The sequence below is a fragment of the Struthio camelus genome, chromosome 2 (assembly GCF_040807025.1).
Source record: "Struthio camelus isolate bStrCam1 chromosome 2, bStrCam1.hap1, whole genome shotgun sequence".
Classification (NCBI taxonomy): domain Eukaryota; kingdom Metazoa; phylum Chordata; class Aves; order Struthioniformes; family Struthionidae; genus Struthio; species Struthio camelus.
The window spans coordinates 147,263,824-147,283,244 of record NC_090943.1 but is presented as its reverse complement, the minus strand read 5'-3'; the positions used below and the strand labels follow the sequence as shown (position 1 = coordinate 147,283,244).

The window sequence follows — 19,421 nt, the reverse complement described above, 5'->3', positions numbered from 1 at the left end:
GCTACAGCACCACTGAAATCAGTAAATAATTAAGTTTTCTTGCCGAGTTCCTATAAATTCTTAATTATCCCACTCAAACTAAGACATCCTAACTGCCAAAATCTAGTCTCAAGAGACAACTAGAGAAGCACAGAAGAGATAATTAGAGAAATACTATCTGAATTAGGTTGTCAGGTAATTTTAAAAAACATGCGAGTGAACATTTTGGAAACAAACTAGTAATAACTAACAAGGCTACAGGAAGACAGTCATGCCTCACTAACTACTTGATATTTTGTTCTAGTACTATAGTAATGCACACGGGCATAGGCTGACATCATTTGATTGGACTTTTAGAAAGTGTTAAAATTCCACATTACAGAATGAGGTCTACATTACAATCCCCCACAACAGAGGGAGTATTTTTTCATTCTTACAAATCAGCTAAGCAAGAGAAACAACTCTATAAAAGAAAACTTTCCCCATTCAGAAACACCTTCTAACGAAATCCCAATTGCAAAGACCAATCAGGGAGACTCTAGTATTCCAGTATGAATTCAGTGACCAGTATGTGATTAAAAGAACTATCAGGAACTAGTCCAAAACAAAGAAAACGACACACGGTTTTCAAATTCTAGGCTATCATTTTTATATCTGTTAAAAACATACGGCAGTTATATGAGTAATCCATTTATATTTGTTACCAATAAGAGGGGAAAATACTGCAGTATATGCAAAAACTGATACTAAAATCAGTAATACTAATACAGTTACTAAAACCTAAGCCCGTCTTATCCTAGATTCCAGGTTTATTTCCAGAATAGGAAAATAAAATGCCCCGAGAAAACTGGTATCAATTTAAGAATCTGAACATAAAAGTCTTACCTCAAAGGAAATAATTCATGTTCCCAAACGTTCATTTCATTCAAGCTAAATCTGCTATTTGCTCTGCCTTTCTTTCCTCTCATCTTAATGCTGACTATCAAATTTTTCCCTGCTCCCGTAAATGTATCTGTACGGGAAGATACCATGTGGAGTCTTGCAGAAGTCTGCAGGGGCTTTGTACATGTGTCTGGCCAATGGCTGGCCCTGGCTGTCATAGGACCTGTGTCATAGTTTGTTCTAAAACACATACCAATAGCTTTTTCTTTCAACCTGACTAACCATCTGGGGTTGAAGGGCTTTAACCCTTCCTAAGAGTTCTGCAGTATGCAATTCAGAGCTTCATGTGTCCACCACCTATTACAGAGGAGATGGGCTTACAGCATGGTACAGTCTTATGTTGGATTGATTGAAATCATCAAAAAAATTAATCAAATCCCATGTAGCTCTCCTATTCAACTAAAAGGACAGAATGGATCCTGACCAAACCCTAGGTTGTACAACGTGGTGCACGCTCCATTGTAGGCAGGGATCCCATGTGCTAGGATAACTGCCTATAATATTTCATTTCTTACAGGGCAGGGGAAAAAAAAAAAACAACCCCCCCCTCAAAAACACTTACCAGTTTTCTACATTCAGTCTGCCAAATGCCACCTAATTAGTTCATTGCCCTCTTCTTTCTGTTTACTCACTAGTAATCATGAACCATCCAGAAGGTTCACTGAAGTTTGAAGCAACAACAAAAAAATTCAGAATAAATCCAAATGGCAAGAGGTGGCAACTTGTTTGCCAACCCAAAGCTAATGGCAAATGTAAAAGTAACAAAAAAAAGTTAGGGAAGCGGGGAGAAGGGAAAAAAGATGATGAAAAAGAGAAAGAACAATCAAGTGTATACTTGGTGAAGTCTCACAGACAGGGCCCAGAGGGAATACTTGGGGAAACCGGTCTGCATACTGCTCTGAGCTAGAATGATACTTCTACATGAAAGCTAGTGCAGTCTGAGCAGCTATACAAAAGAAGTACTTACTTTCCATGAGTCCTACTCTTTAGGTGGCTGACCATGGGGTGGGAGAAAAACTCAGCTCTGTTTTTCCCACCTCTTACATTTTTTTCTTTTCCCCTTTTAGGTGCATACTCCATAGTCTCTGTTCATGAGCACGCACAGACATACTAGGCAAGAAAGGAAAATGTTGTTTATTGCTGGGTTGTATATTGTATGTTGGGGTAGGATGACAGGCCTCTTTTTGTTCCAAAACCCAGTTTTATTTGCGCACAATTCCCTATTTGTGAAAAAAATATGTTTTTCATTATTTTCTGTCATGGCTCCCAGATGCCTCTGAGCATGGGCACTTATAAATAAAAACTTATTATTGTTTCTTATTTTGTCCTTGAGGAGGGAAACAAAAGGCAGAGGGAAACAAAATGTGAAACTAAATATAAGAGCAATTAAAAAAAAGTTTGTCATAAATATGCTGCGTCTCTAGGAGGGAAAAAAAATCCCTCTCCCCTAGTTAACTAAGTTTATTTCTCCAAGTTGCTGGCTTACAACGTTCTATTGCTCAGAAGCATCAAGAGCGCTTTTAAGCTACCTGTTCTATTACAGTTAAATCAGGCAAGCATTTAGAAAGCCCTCACCTTGCCTACTAAGGGACATTGGAAGAAGCAATCTATCTCCGCAATCTTGCATCTCCTTCAAGCACAATACAACGGTTTGTATGCCTATGCCCGGCAACATAGCACAAAAAGGATAAAAGGGAGGACTGCTTAGAAAAAAAACAAAACGATACACAAAGGTCTAAAGCACAACTCTGGCAAAATTCAGATGAACAAGTCCAATAAAGTAATCTAAAAACCTTCACCTAAGTACTTAGGTGCAGCTGAGAGAAGGCTTCATATTCTGGCTACTGTTCATACAGGTATTGTCACTTAGGCTGAACCAAGATTTAAATTCCTCCCTTTGACCTGAGGTGGCTTGGCATTCGTAAACTAGGCAATCCTGCACCTAACAATGAATCAAGTGCATTGGGAGATTTAAGTATGATCTGAGCATGCTTAAATACAAAGAAAGCTGGGTTTGGCTCAATAAACCCACAGCCATTTGCATTCACAAAACAGCTCAGGAGGCAACAGTAGTACTCCCTGTATTTTATATCTCACTTAGGAAGTAGTGAGAAACACGGGTTCAAGGCACCTTTTTGCTCCCACTGTGGGAGCAATTAGGTCACCTGCTGTTGCTCCTGTTTTAGCTGGTAATACATCAATCACAGAACTAGATGATGACCAGCTAAGGTGGGTACAATTTATATTTACTCTCAGTTGAGAGATGTGTTCTTGAATATTTTTAATTTTTAATCAATGAGTGTCTAACGTGAAGCACACAACAAAGTTCAGTGAGTAGGAACCCACACCTGTCCCCTGCCAACTGAATGCCATAACCGTTACTTGCCATCGGTCTACTTCCGGTTTGCTTGCTTTCCTTCCCTGATGTTACAGGTGTCAAGACAGTCACCAAGGAGGCAGAGGAGAAACCTGCTGCACCAAAGATTATATTCTCTTTCACAAGAGCAAAAAATGGGTTTAAGAATTCTACAGATTAAATGCCAAGGTGAAGAAGGGTAGGTCCCTTTCTAAGTAACTACCATCGCTACTGGAATCAGTTCAGAATTGAAAGCAGTTTTTGAAAACAATGTCTCCGGTAACATATGAGACAAATAAGACACAGGTAAGAGACTGAAGTGCAAGCCTAACGACGCTTCTTTGATTGGTGTGGCATACTGACAAATATTTCCCCCCAGCACGCACATAAACTACATGGACAGCCATTCAAGCCTTAAGTGTTTTGGAAGGATGCATATCAACTGCACAAAAACCTTACTTTGTAATACTTCTACCATAAGAATTACTTTATTATCTTTTATTTCACATTTGCTGCTAATATCTTTGTTTCTTCATATCTCTAATTTTTTCCTTAATATTTTGAGCTTGATTAGATCAAGATCATTTAAGTCCTCTATTAGCCTCATAGTTTAATAGGCAAATATTCTGTTTCAACATCAAAACAAATTAAAGCATGTACTGAGTGCTTTTGTGACGTGATCGTCCTATTAAAAATCAATCACTCCTCAACAGGTACGTGTATTATCTTACAGTTGAAGACACTAAAAAAATAAGCAAACGAACAAAAAAAAAAAAAAAACCCACACACCCATCCCCACTTCCTCAATCTGCTGTATGTTAAACCACAAATAAAACATACTCCTGACTTGTGCCTCCAACTAATCTTGTGCAAGTCATATCAGGAGTATAAGTGCAAACAAAAAGTAACATTCCACACCCTATAAAGCATTCTACAGAGTTAGTTACTTGGTGATGAATTTCAATTCTTGAGAATTGATTTTTTTTTTTTTTCGGGGGGGGGGGGGGGGGGGGGGGGAGGAAGAAGCCTTCTTTCCAGGATTTTTTTTTTCTTTTTTTTTTCTCCCCCCTCAGTTAAGGAAGTTACTTAACAAATAACTCAAGTTAAACATTGTGTCTCACAAAATTAGGCACCTACAGCCAGAGTTCACCTAATGATGCCACTGATTCAAATACATAATTCTGTTACATTCACTGGGCCTGATTCTGCAGTAGTTTTATTATAAACAGATCAAAATGAAGGCACATAAATAACTATTTAACAAATATAGATTGCACGCATTTCACTAGTGTAATTTATATAATTTTATACTTTCAGAACATTCATAAATTTTCTCTTTGTTAGGTAATCACTCAAATACTGCTGAAGTCCATCTGGATGTTTTACTTGAGCTTCAATAACCTTCTGACCATTCAGCCAAATCAAGCATTATTGAATTACATTCCACAAACGTGTTCTAATAATAATACTAACTGATAAAAGAAAAATATGCCACATGATCATAAAGTTATAAAACAATTTGTCAGTAAGATCTGTACTTGAACCCATGGGGAGTCATGATGAGCTCACAGGAACACGTACACAGACACAACAACTTCTCACACAATCATTGCATTGTGGTTTAGCTCCAAGGAACGTATGATGGGCAGGAGGCAAAAAGTAAGTGGCAAATAGAAGAACAGAAGGCAGAATTCACAAAAGTCTGATTTTGGACTCCTCTACAGACTTATCACAGGACCAAGATTAGGCTTATGCTTTGAATCGCCCACTACAGTCACCTTTTTCTCCACCAACCATACAGAGCACTTTGGGAGATGAACACCCCCCATACCCCACAGCACTTGCCACTTAATGGACCCTGATGACACAACGCCCTCACACAGTATAAGAAAGCGTATTACATTATTAACAGAGAAGGGAAGTAAATTAACAACGTACTTTTCATGGTCCCATCTTCCTCTTCATCATCATCGCTATTTATTACCATGGTCCCCAAGTCTGATTCTAACATAGTGCTATTGTGTTCAATCATTGTCTGAGCGCCTTCACTCATCGTGCTTGTGGCCCTCATGGTACCAGCACTCTCTGAACTGGTCTTCACCATGGTGTGAGAGTCCAGCTCATCTTCGTCCTATGAAGAAATATTTATGAGAACACAGTAGAGCATTTTAAAGAATAAAGTTGCAATGCAATCACTTAAATGCTTATTCATTAATTTTGTATCTTTACATGACCTACTTGCACTGTTAGACTTCCAAGTTTAAAATAGTAATATATATGTGCACGTGCAGATATATACATATATGAAATGCAAAAATAAGTAAATATTCTTCTCTCTCACATATGTATGGCAGGATGGATTTACCAGAACAGTCATTTCCCTCCCCGCTGCATTAACGTTAGCTATTACACTACATGGTTCTGGTTGCAATACAAGATGCAGCCACACATCCACTCTGCAGGAGCACACAGCTCTGGATGCCTCACTGATCTGCAGGACCCAATATACCTATCTGAGTTCCAAAATCAGAACCACGTTGTAACAAAGTGATGTGGTGGTTTTGTAATGGACCATCACCGAGCATTTGTTCCAGCCATCCCCAACTGGCCACGGCCAGGATCTTACATAGCACATAGCACCCAGATGACAGAAGTCAGTTAAATTTAACAATTTAAATTTAGATTTAGTGTTAGAACAATTCTCTGCAACAGCTGTGAAAGTCCACCTCAAAAACACAAAGTCAACGGGTTTAATTTCACGACGTTCTTTATGAAATCCTTCTTCGTAAGACCGAGCAAAAGCGCTTACTGATACTGTGGAGTAACATTTCTGTGGAGCACAAAACTTTAGCACTAAAGGGGCAGGGGAGGAAGAGCTAGTTTCTTGGGGAGATATAAAAGCACTTTCAATCAGTGGCACTAGTGCACCATGAATGTAAGGATCAGTTTATGAATTATAAACCAGTTGAATGCAGTTTATGAAATGTAAGATCCATATGGAATACAAATATTTGAAAACATTAACAAATCCTACTCCTTTCTGAAGTCAGATTTATAGCATATACACAACATCATAACAATTTGAGGAATAACATGAGGTACTATACACATTTTCTACCTGGGTAATATCTATTCTCCAAGAAAGAAAATAAATTTAAAATGTTCTCTTTGTTGTTTATAAAACAAATAATACCCATCCCTGTGAAGGCACTCAGTTTCACGCATTTAAATTTTAAATATAAGTGTTACCCTTGCTGATTTTATAACCGTCCTAGACGGAACTCGTCAGAAAAACAAGTCTGATACGCATGCATTTTCTCTGCTATGCAACAACATCTCTTGCATTCAGATACAACAAACTCTACCCCTGGTGAGCAACATATTCTAACTACACAGCTCAGCTTGAAGGACTATCACATAGCAAATAATAGAAAAACATGTTAACAGCAAACAACAAGCCTGTTGCTGTATATAATACTAAAATCACATTTCCCCCACTAACAAACTTCCCCTTTCTTTCTAAATCTTTATGTTGTTTTATATATTTTCTATTTTCAACTACAAACAGATCTGTCAGGGGGCACAAAAAAACAACAAACAAAAAATCTCTACACATCTACAGCTCTGGCCCTTTGTTTCTTACTGAAGTAGCTCCTTTCCCCTTAGTCTGACAAAGCATTCACTTTTTTGGCCTGATATATGCACAACTGCAAGAGCAAGCCATGCAGCATGAGTGCCTACTTCACTAATGGCTGGTGTAAGCAGATACAAAGCATGGTAATTAGCAATATCAGTACACTAGCTCCGAAAATTAGCTACTGTTCCCCTACCCAGAGATACGGAAATAGATCTAATCTTGATTTAGGGAGTGTGGCCAACAGCATAACATATTGACACCAGGATACAGACCTAAATCCATGGTGAGTATTTCAGATGTCAACAGAATCATTTTCCAATCACAATTTGTAGCAATATGCAAGCCCTTCACTTGCTTTCTTCCTACATTTCTCTTGAGCTGCATTCTAAAACAAGTATATTTAATACCTACCCTAAAAAACAACGGTACTCCCAAAGATTCACGGCTGTAGCTGTAAACTATTTGTAACTACTGCGCCAGCAGAGGAATAAGAAATATTTTAGTAGTGCTCCTCCTGGTGGCAACTTAAAATTTCTTTACTTTTTTTCCCCCCCCTTAACATTCCTGCTGATCCTACTCTTTTCCTTAAGTTTTCCCTTTTGTGAAAAGGGTACTTGGAAAGCAAAGTCTTTTCATGCAGAGCTGTCTTTCTGCATTATTAGTTAAAAGTGGCAGAACAATTAAGTAGCTGTCTATGAGTGTTTCTTTAGTACCGTAATACAAAGCAACACTGAGTCACGGTGTGCAGCTATGTCTTTCTATTAAATGCTTCAAAGAAAGTTTCTCTGATACACAAGCAAATCTTTGAGTTTCAGGTGCAGTAACATTTGATTTATCAACATGACTATGATTAATATCTGTATGCTGTACGTAAGTTCCTAAACTTACTAAAACTGAAATTAGAGATGAAATAAATGTTTCCCTGAAGCTTAGAAATCTTATTATAGAAATTAATACGAAAAATTGATAACCTTACCAATATGAATACAAATAAAATGGAGTCATTAATGGCCAGTTTAATATTTTTCCACTTCATTAAAAATGCTGGTATTTTTTAGCTCTTGTCTCAAATCAATACGTGGATTCTTCCCAGGAACAGCACTTCATTTTCCAATCTAAGAATACCTGAAAGTCCTTTTTTGGTTTGTTTGTTAAAAAAAAAAAAAAAACCATCCTTAGGGGCATACAGAACAATTGTTACCTACTACCTAGAAGATTGTGGGTCACAAAATAACTAACATAACAAAAAGGGAAGTACTCAATATTGTGTTAATCGTGATTTCTCTAGATCAGAAATGATGTACTGAGAGAGTGTGATGTACAGCTTTTTCTGGGGCTGTGCATGCTGTAAAATCATCCGTTCTGTGGATTAAGCAGGTTGTGTGCTTCCAGAATTATCAAGGCAGTATTTTTCACAAATATGAGATCTAGCTAATAAGCCAGCAGACCATACTGAATTTGAACAAATCACTTAGATCAACTGCGTAATTTTATAAAGTTATGTAAGTGCATGTTTACATAATAGAAAGTTATTCCTTAGTACAAATTATGATTTGTACTTTACTGCTCAAATATCTTTTTAAAACTTCTGATCTGTTATTAAAAAAATGTAAACTCACTGATTAAATAAAAACAAACAATATCAACTTTAACCAGGAAAAAATATAAGGTAGTAAAGCAGAAGTGTCACGTTCCCATTTTGTTTATGAAAACAGATCCAAAAATCAAGTAATGAAGACAGCTAACTGTAGCGTTACACTGGCTGCCATTCTCTTGTGTACATTAATAAAGCATCAAATTTGTATTTGACTGGGGTTTCCGATACAGCAGTATACAACAACAAAGAGCAAGAGCACATGCGAGCTCAAGAGCTAACTTCTAACAGGCTACAATACCACTTCAGTAAAACACTGTCAATATCCTACGATGCTATATGACTATGTACTTTGGATCTCCGTTTCTACCAAAGTCAAGTTAAAAGACTTTATGATCAAAATAAACCCTTAAAGTATGATAATATATTCATGGAGACACCAAGTTCAAAAAGATTTCAATGGGAACCATGTGCAAAACTTCACAACATGCTCATCACATTAAAAAAAGCCTTTAACGGGTGATGATGGTATCTTCTCCAGAGAAGACTTTCTTGCATATCATAGGTAAACTACATTATGATATAACCAAATGAACTGAAGTAATATAGATTTAAAGATTTTTCTGTTGCATTTTTAACTTTCAAAGGAGAAAAAAGGGATGAAGACTGATACAGGAAAACAAGCACGGGACAAGCAAACATGGCAGCGTGCCTTTAAAATTGGTCTTCATCTATGGTTTGTATGTATAAAAAAAACCACTAGAGGACACCAAAGACAGCTAACTAGATGGTAGTGCATTAAAGGAAGATTTACATGCTGGCAAAATTTAGTATCGTGTAAAATAATTTCATTTACTATTAACACCTCATCATCACCTTTGAAAAACGTGGTTGTAGTCACAGCTATCTTTTTGTAAAAGCACTGTAGTAGCTACATAAACACATAATATAGTTTGATCTAGTACATGGATTTTTTCAAAGTTCCATAACATCTATAAAGCCCGGGCTACAACTCGAATATATGCTTAATTTTGAGCACATATTAAGTTTAAGTTTAAATCTATCAGCAAAACATGTAAAGACTTAACTTTTAGCATATGCTAAAATCCCATAGAATTCAATGGATGTGCACGAATAGTCCAAACTGAAGCTTAAACACTGTTTTATGACTATTTGCTGTGTACTTGCAACTGATGTACCTGGTAAGAGTGACTTACAGCTCACCCTTACCTCACTATGTTTCACCTTCTTGTAATACGCTTCTGGCTCTGCATTGCTGTGGACTTTAGACAACTTTTTAGGAGCATGTTGTTATGTCCCTCAGCTATTTCACTCGACAAAGTGACCTTTATGTATTTCTCACCTAACTTAAAGGATTGCAGTCAGGTTTAATTAGTACATACAATAAGTGTTCTCTAACTTGGAGGAAAAATACTATGAAAATATAAAATTTTAAACATCCTATTTGTCACGCAAAACTGTATACACACACACACACACACATATATATATATATGAGAGAAAGCAAGTCTACAATACTTCTGAAAATTACTGCCTAGTGTATCAGATTTAAAATACAGAATAACTTAAATAACTCACTAATTCCTTTAAAACTACTGATATTAATAATATAATAATAAAAAATATAAAATAAATATAATGATAATGAAAAATAAAGGAATACCACCACCAATTATTTGCTAAATCTCAAAAGCCAGAAGCCAGCTTCTCATAATTCATATCGATCAATCAAAGGAACTTCTGTATGAATACATAAGCATAAAGACAGGAATGCAGTACTGATAGTTAGGTCTAAGAGAAACAAAAATGGACTACTGAAGTAGTAATTACTTGTATGAATACTCTAAAATAATTAAGCATTCTCCACATAATAGAGGCATCTAAATGTAAAAGAAAACACACAGTAAGAGCTGCTTGTTAGCTCATTCGTTTAAAAATCCACAGAAATAAATATTTAGACATGTTTCTTGTGAGCTGCCAGGCAACGAGTTACTTTACATTCCCTTAATACAGCTGCCCAACCTCAGAATCAAATTCACATCACACTTCAAAAAATGCACTAGAGAAGAGACTGGTCATGTTTAGTAATGCTTAAACTAACATTTAAACTTTGATATTGGGATTAACCTTCTGTAGAATACACCACTTGCAATTTTTGCTTAATTAAAAAAATATGTACAATTACCTCAGCACCTATCAAAACATGTCAGTTTGTCAAAATGCATTCTCATCAGCCAAGCAGCTCTTGTAACAGGCATAAAAATCAATTTGGAGGGCACTATTTATAACAGCTTTATGCATCTCTCTGGAAGAATACAGACACAAAGACAGTATTTAACACAACCATTTAGTTACACGTGGAGAATGAGGTTTGGAAGAGTACAAGATATTTACGTTTTAAAACGGACACCTTCCCATAGTATAAAATGATCACAGAAAACGGTGAAAACAAAAAACAGAAATTAATTTTAGCAACATGATTCCTCCTCACTTGAAGAAAATCAAACTGAATAGGTCCTGAAGTTTAAGTAAATAACCAGGAAATTTTTGTACCTAGTTTAATTCTTCAAAAACACACGCTACTTTCCATTCCAATTCTAGGTATATAAGTCACTTAAAACTCAAACGCCCGTTACAGCATCTATGTAACTCTAAATATGGCCGTTTAAAATACAGAAAGGATGCTGTTTAACATGTTCTGCTTTTTTATGTTACATGGATATTTTGTACATTAATATTATTTATTAATATTAATAACCAGAAGTGGTAGCTACTATCAAAGATTAAATGTAATATATCAGTGGAGTCCTTTTCAAAGTAGCTTTGGAAGTACTGAGTAACATAAAAATCATTCTTTTCCTAGGACTTCATATAAAATTGATGATATAAAATGAACTTCCACATTACCCAATATATATGTGTGCATATATATATATATATACACACACATACGCATGCATATGTGCATACACTTTTAATACTTTTAGTGTTAAATCTGGTTTCCCAAGAAAGGGATCTTATGCTTACATTTAACACCTTCCTTCCTGAAGGGTCCCAAAACACGGGACAGTAAGTACACAACTGCTCAAGCTTTCTATAGGAAATTCTTTGGTTTTTAGATCGATAAATCCAAGCCACAGACAGGTTAACTCAAACCATTCTCTTTCAACACTATATAGACTCAGTTCACTGCCCACGAGACCTTTGTTAACAGGCTGTCTACGTTACACTAACGGACTTTGCTTTTGCTTTTAGGTGTTATTTAAATACGTATCCCTCTCTGGGCCTCAGCACAGCAGTATCACTGGGCAAAATCCCCTTCTAAAGTATTATTTTGCAGAATTTACATGATAGCTGATTATAACTTTCCAATCCAACAGTGATTTCAATTACATACATAACCTGACAGTATTTGAGTTTTTAAAACAATGAAGAAATATGCGTATGTTGCTATCACTGCTAGTATACAAAGTATATACAGGGACAATCATATATTCCTTTCCAGAACTGCAGCCATCCTTGCACGTTGGCTTATCAAAAACTAAATTATCATTTGAATAGTATGCTCATGTAGTCATGTAAACTGTGTAAGAAGCTCTGTATTTCTCTAGAGCTGGGTGGAAACTGGTATGAAAGAACAGGGAGCATGCAATGGTTACTTACTCTTCCACTGACTTCATCCACTACAATGCACCAAATCAGCGCTCCCGCTATCTGTATTCCCTTTCCAGCAAAGGGATTCATGCTCAATTAGAGCTGTAAAAAGAACTGGTTTATTGTTTTTCTCGCCATTCCCAAAGCAAGTTCTAAATTAACTGAAATACATAATCTTTGATCTTATTTTGAAATTAAGCACTATTTCAAACTGAAAAATAAAAACATTTTTAATAGAAAATGGCAAACAAATGTCCTAAGGCTTTCCTTTTTTTCTTTTAAATCCTAGTTTCCTTTAATAATCTGTCAATTCGTTCCTCAATCTCTGCCTAGTAACTTTCTTTAAAAAACTAAAATCCGCACTTTCCAGAATTTCACTTTATTCTGGCCTCAATCACACCCACACATTGCTCAGAAGTCTTCTAGCCCTTTCCAGTCTGGCTCTTTACAGTTTAGGACACGCAGTACAGAAAACTTCTCTGATTAAAGAAAAACAACTGTAACACTTTGTCTTACTGTTCAGCACAACTTCCCAGTTTGGCAGTTTTTGTGCTTTTAAACTGATCATAATCTTTAATGACTGGGACAGGGCAACATTTTGATTTTATTTCTAAAATGAAACTGTAGTTTCTTATAATGATTTATTGCACTGAAATTTGGTGACAAGACACGGGAAATCTGTATCACAACCGAATGATTATTAAAATTAGTTCTGTACAAAATTAATTACATATTGTTACCATATGACAGCTATTCACAGGTCGCTACTAAGCGTGGAGATTCATGCAAACTGTATTTGTCAAGAATACAAGTAAATTCCCCATGCCCCTCAGTATTTTTAATTTCACTTGCTCTAACTTAAAATTTAAGGTTAAGAATTTCTTCCCCCCACTCAAGGCTTACCAAGCAAAACAAAATGGTTAGAGGTATATGTTTACCAGTGGTAAAAAGCATACTTACTACCAAATATCACATTAAGAAATTTTAAAAAGTAAAATCATATCCTAATTACAACTTCACAAGCCTTATCACAGATTGGTTCTCTGAACCATAGAATCATGTGAAAATTTAGGGAATTAAAGAGGCATATATCTCTAAATAGCATAAAAGAACAAACTAAACTCTTTGAAAGACAGGAGAAAAAAAATTTACTTAATCTTTTAGCAAGGATACCACCTTTTCAAAAGTTTAGCTATTCCATATAAACCTTACAGCAAAGATCCCTGGACCTACTAATATGAGCTATCCCCTCACTTATTACAAGACATTTTTGCAATAGTAAATACATAGTGGCTTATAGCCTTACTTCTGTAAAGCTGATGGACTTAAGTGAATAAAACAAGGCATAAAAACTCTTCAGCTTAATCAGTCCTCAGGAATAATGAAATTTCTCTCTCCATCGTCAGGAAAAAAAATACAGAATTGTCACACTGACACATGCCATTTCTACTTCTCCAGTAATGCCAGCTGGTACACCCCTTTCATCTGTTCCAGTGTATCTTCTTGTTCTCTTTGCACGCGGTCTTCCTCTAGATCTGGAGCTTCCTCCCAAGCTCAAACAGATCTATTCCTTCCCCCTACTGAAGTTTATGAGAATGACACAAACTAACTTCAAAAAAATACTCATTTTCTGTACTATGAGCAACGCTGGCCTTTGCTGGAGAGCTACACAATTAAACTCACAATTACATTACCATGGCATTACTAACACATCCTCTGAGTTACTGTACCTTCAGATGAACACACAGGTCTGCAGCAAGTTTTACGTAACATGACTTACCTTAGCCCACAATGAATTTGACTATGGGCTCTTTGTGATATGCCTAGTCTACTGCGGGATCTTTCTCACAGCAAACAGAATAGATATGAAGTTTTAAGGATTAACCTTTCTGTCCCCCTGCCAAGGAAGAGCACTTTTGCATAAACTGTTAGAATAAGTACCTTTGGCAACCTCCACCAAGCAGGATGCAGTATGTGCCCACATGAACTCTTAAAATTAGTGTTTTTACAGCAAGAAAAGGCAAGACATAGTTTTAACTGATTTTTCTGAGCTTTGTATTCAGACTACCTTCAGCACTGATTTAAGCCTAACCTTTGGCAGTAAAATAGACTATAGAAGCAACCAGCTTATCTCACTGACAAAGCAAACTTCTTACCTTAAAAATTCAACTGTCAATGCCTAATTATGTCTTATGCATTTAAATGCAATACAGTATGCACTCAGTATCCAGGATCCATCCCTCAGTACCCCTTACAAATATCATCTATTAACTTTAGTCAGTCAACTATAGCCTGTAAGTCAGCATCATAGCAGAAGACAAAAAGGAGTACAAGAGATCAAATTACTAAGGATTGTAAAGCTATTGTACAAACAATTTGAACAATGAGCTCTGAGGATACCATATGGTATAATGTGCCCTGGTTTCAACTTTCAATGCAACTTTTTTTTTTTAATCATTCTGAAATCTTTTATAGTTATATCAGTAAAAAGAGCTTGCCCTAAGAAATACACCCTTTCCTCAACATGTCCATACTGCTAACATTTTTATTCAGATTATCTCATTCCTTCTTGCCTGCGATGCTCAAGTGATCCCTCCGCTCTAGGCAATACCACTGCAAAGGTTCATTCTACCAACTTCTCCACTGTTCCATTATGATAAAGTCCTACCCTGCTTTTCATTTTTCTACGAGCTTCCTTTTCTCAAGCGTAAGGTGACTAGTTTCATTCACAAGCTCCCTTCATGGCCTTCTGCTATTCCATCGTATCTCAATCAGTACTGAGATTTCAACTCCGATCTCAAATTGGTCTATTCAGTTAGCCACTTGTTAAGTTTTCAAATCCCTTTACTCTTTCCTCACGTCCCCTGCTACCATTGGCAGGGCTTCCAATAGCCCTCTGCAAGACTGCCGTTATTGTCCTTTAAAACTCCTCTACTTTACGATCCTGAAAAAAATTTGGCAAGATATGCTAATGCCAGCGCTTCCCGTGCTGACTCACCTTTTTTTTTTTTTTCTGTCCGTGCCTCCCTGTCAACCACGCTGCTTTTCTGCCTTATGTTAAAGACCAATTTCTTTCAGGCAGAAGCTAGCCTCTGTTCATGCTCACGCACTGATACATGACCACAGCCCCTAGAAATGACTAATATAAGTAAAAAGTAATGAACTTAACATTTCCATGAACTATAATGTGACTGCACTTCCTTTTAATGAACAACTATTACTCTCTCAGCCCTGCTAACCAAAGATAATTCTGTTACTAAAAGATAGATGCCTTAGATCCTACAATAGGTAGTGAAAACTGAGGTCTCGCTGTCTTTTTAACTCAGAACCTAGTGCCTGACTCAACTATACAACTAAATGGTAAAACTCCCGCACACTGTAATGGTACACAAATAACAGACTCCTGCCCAGACCTTGTATTTGAGGTTCTCGTACTAAACACTGAATAGTCTAGAATATATAAATATATATGTATATATATATGTATTTATTTATTTGTGGAGTCTTCATTTCTGATTTTTGTATCCATGCAAAAAGTATGAAAAGTTGCTAAACCCCTCTTCTATTACAGTAGACAGAAGTTGGGTGGCACTCTTCCACACAACATGTGGGGCACACCACATACTGGGCTGGCAAGGATTATTTAGTCCCTGCCTGTTCATCTGATTCCTCATCTGAACCTCAGACTGTGCAATTAAGTGTCATTCCTCATTCTGGGCTCCCGGAAAAGACATCACCAAACACCCAAACATTTGAGGTTTGTAATTTGGAAGGCAATAGTAGGGAGGAAATCATGCTAGTAAAGACATTAAGTTTTTATGTCTGTTATAAATCAGTCTCTTCAAAGGTCAACTATTCTATATATTAAGTAACAAACCAACTCTGCATGTCAAGTCACACATCTCCACATAGGTAACGTTTCCTAATGCCAAAAATAATCCCAGCCTTCCCTGCTTCTTTTATTACTGAATAAGCAAATGCTATCCAGATTAAACTAGTTTTATAAACATAAACTACCAATATTCTTAGAAAAGAAAAACATCCTGCAAACAAAAGACCATATTACATGTTGGGATTCAAAACACACTATAGCATTTGCTTGAAAGCCATTCCTAGATGTATTACATAGTCTTAGATGATGATCTATGTAACAGAGACTCTATAATTTGAGATGAGGCAGACAATGCATCCTGCACTGTTCTAGTGTGTTTGCTCAAAGCTGCAAGATTTCTACTAACATCCCAGCCTCCATCTTTTGTGTGCTGTTCCTGAACGACCTTGGCTCTGACGGAATGTGTGGCAATACGCTTCTTTGAAACGTATACTGCTGCATTGCACAAGACTGCCCTAAAATAAATCATGTAGAGAGAGTAATAACGCTAAGGAACACCGATTTATTTCTAACATCACTAAACAATTATAAATATAACCGATTTACCACATGACCTTGTTCCCCCTCAAACATATGCTAACAATGTCATCTGAGAAATCAGCTGCTGTCACCATTTTCACTTTATACACAAAACTTGAGTCAAACGATACTTTAATGACTACTTATCATGCTTCATGAATAACTATTTTATATATTTGACTTTTCAGAAAAAGCTAAGTGGTCTGAACTTCTGAGAACTATATGACTTTCTTTTTTTTTTAAGTTCATATGTAAAAATGGAAACTTAACGGTTCCTGCTAGTATAAACTAGCAGACTTTTTTCTTTTTAATGTCAGTTTGCACAAGTAAGTTGACACGGTTTCTTTTCCATCTTCTAGTACGGCATCTCATGCAAAAGCGCTGAAAACAGGCTGATGCTACATTATCACAGAAGCATTTTACTCAGCATGAATAAGAACAGAACACAGACTTTACAAGCTGAAGAGTAAAAGCAGGAACAGTAAAAGTATCTGTGCATCTGAGTACAGAAAGTAGGAAAAAGGAAACACTAGCTAATCTACAAAATACGGATACACACCGAATTTTCTTCCTCCTCTTCTAGTTCTCTCTGCTGTTCCTCGTGTCGCTTTGCTTTTATTTCCATAGCTTCAGTGATCAGGTCCCTTAAAATTGAAACTGGCTTGGCATTCTTAATAAATGCATGCTAGAAAACAAGATCATGGAGTTATACAACATCATTACAATAGATATTCTTCAGATATAACGTAATTACAAGTCACTCATGTTAAAAATAACATATCATTCAACATCAGATCTTAATGATAAACAGTATTTCAAATCACACAATAATTAAAAACTACACTAACACAACACCCAATACCTTTAGCTGCTTTATAATTGTTCTATTATTTTATTTAGCTGGGTTTTTTAAACAACAAGCCATGGGGAAATGTAAGCATAAAACACAACTGCTTAGCAGTTAAGGATATATAATTGTCCAAAGGAAATGCATATTAAGTAGTAAATAAATAGCGTGGTGACTGTCTGACATGGAAAAGCAAACTTTTTCAGATATTCAGTTACAGTATTTAATTAATCTTAACAAGCTGACAGCATAAATTAATGGCTGTAAGCAGAGCAACTATGGCTGTTGCTTACTTCAACAAATCTGTACTTTAACGTGTCATAAAACATTTCATCATCTACAATGCTTAAACGTGGAACAAGCAAAAGAAAATATACTACTTTTTAGCAGGAAGATTATTTTTAATTCAAAACCATTTAAAACATCGTTCCCCCTTTAAGGCAACTTGTGCACAATGCAATTTCCTTTCATTTTGCTCTCTAGTAAACACTTGTCAGAAAGATAATGTTTTTACTGAAATGATTCAAAAATCAGAATCAAGGCAAAATGCAACTCTCGGAGTCTCAGAACTATATTACTACATAAAATTGTTCCACTAAGAACAGAACTGATGAAGTCTCATGTCCTCCACGTATTACCTGTCTTCTCCCCTACCATATTAGGCCAGTTACCCTCCTCTTCCCTCCGGGATATTCCCCCTCAAGAAGTACTTTAATTCCCATTTATAGCCCATAGCATTTCCAGTTCTGTCATGCATCCTTTAAATTCCAGTTGGGGAAAAGACAATAGGTACATACATTGGACAAAACATAGTATTTGGTTTTCTGGCCAGTAGGCATAAGGAAAGTGGCTCACTGAATTTTTTTTTTTTTTTTTCCCAAAAGTGTGTGCATTAATGGAAGTCTCTTCTATCCAGCTGCCAGTTTTCAGTTAACTATAGGTATCTGAAAACTAAAGATCTGAAGTCCCGATTCACTCATCATATTAAAATCTAAAACGTTGAGTTTGCACTGTCCTTCCACTCTACATTGTGAGGATCTCACAGTGTGGAAAAACAAGATACTTTATACCATGAGCTATGAATTTCGAGATTTATTACTGGAAACTTCTTCCAAAAATGTTGATTTCCCCTTGTAGTGGAGCTGACTCCAATTTATATTTAAAAAAAGAGGATACTTCTATCTGCAGACAGGAGCGGAAAAAAACAAAACAACAACTATCACAAGAGTCTTATGGCTGAGATTCCAGAAGATAATCGTTTTCTTTGTTCATCAGTCTACTTAAGAACCTCAAGAATAACATCTTGAGCAATGAAAAGCTTAAAAGAACATCATATTATCCAATAGGTTAATGAATGAAGATTCAGAAAAATAAAAGGAACCAAAGGACCTAGCAAGATTTAGTTTCTGTTTCATCATCAAAAGAAAGAGTATTTACAAGTGAAACGGAAACTAAAACTTCCTGTCAGAACCAATTTTAATTTTTTAATAAATCCAAACTCCTTTTTTTCTTCCACTACATTTGTTCTGTAACACTTGAATAAATGCGTTTTCCCTTAGTGACTTGAAGGCTGGTTATGACAGCACTGAAGGCAGCAATAATACAAATAAAGGGCCAAAAGCAGAACGTTCCTTTGCATTTTCTCTCCCCCCCCAAACACTAAAGTGTGCAGCCCTATTAAAAAATTAGGCCTATTTTACAATGCCACATCTTTCTTGACACATAGGTCCCTGCTGTTTGTTCAACTGTTGCAGTTCTTTGAATTTCCTCTGCTTTATTTGTATCTCAGTACCACAAAGATACAACTGTGACGCTTCCACAATTATTAGAAACTCAGGTCAATGAGCAAGCTAAAGCTTGGCACACCCCTGACTGGCTCCACAGATCCACACTGGCAACTGTGGCTTAGATTTCAAGTGCCCGGCTGGCATAACTCAGCCCAAGGACAAACTGCTCATCATACTGCCCGTCTGCTTCAGA

At 36.4% G+C, this 19,421-nt stretch overlaps 1 protein-coding gene across 13 annotated transcripts in view; it reads right to left on the bottom strand.

The window, feature by feature from the left end:
- Window positions 1-19,421, bottom strand: part of STK3 (serine/threonine kinase 3) — a 159,662-nt gene that overhangs the window by 61,194 nt on the left and 79,047 nt on the right. For all 13 annotated transcript variants that reach the window (XR_011139266.1, XR_011139265.1, XM_068932953.1 and 10 more), the window contains 2 exons: window positions 17,154-17,279; window positions 5,216-5,408 (listed from right to left, as the gene is read on the bottom strand). Coding sequence is in view for 11 of the 13 variants with exons in the window: in XM_068932953.1 (XP_068789054.1) it covers window positions 5,216-5,408; window positions 17,154-17,279 (319 nt within the window). In the remaining 2 variants the exon portion in view is untranslated. The remainder of the gene's footprint in view (window positions 1-5,215; window positions 5,409-17,153; window positions 17,280-19,421) is intronic.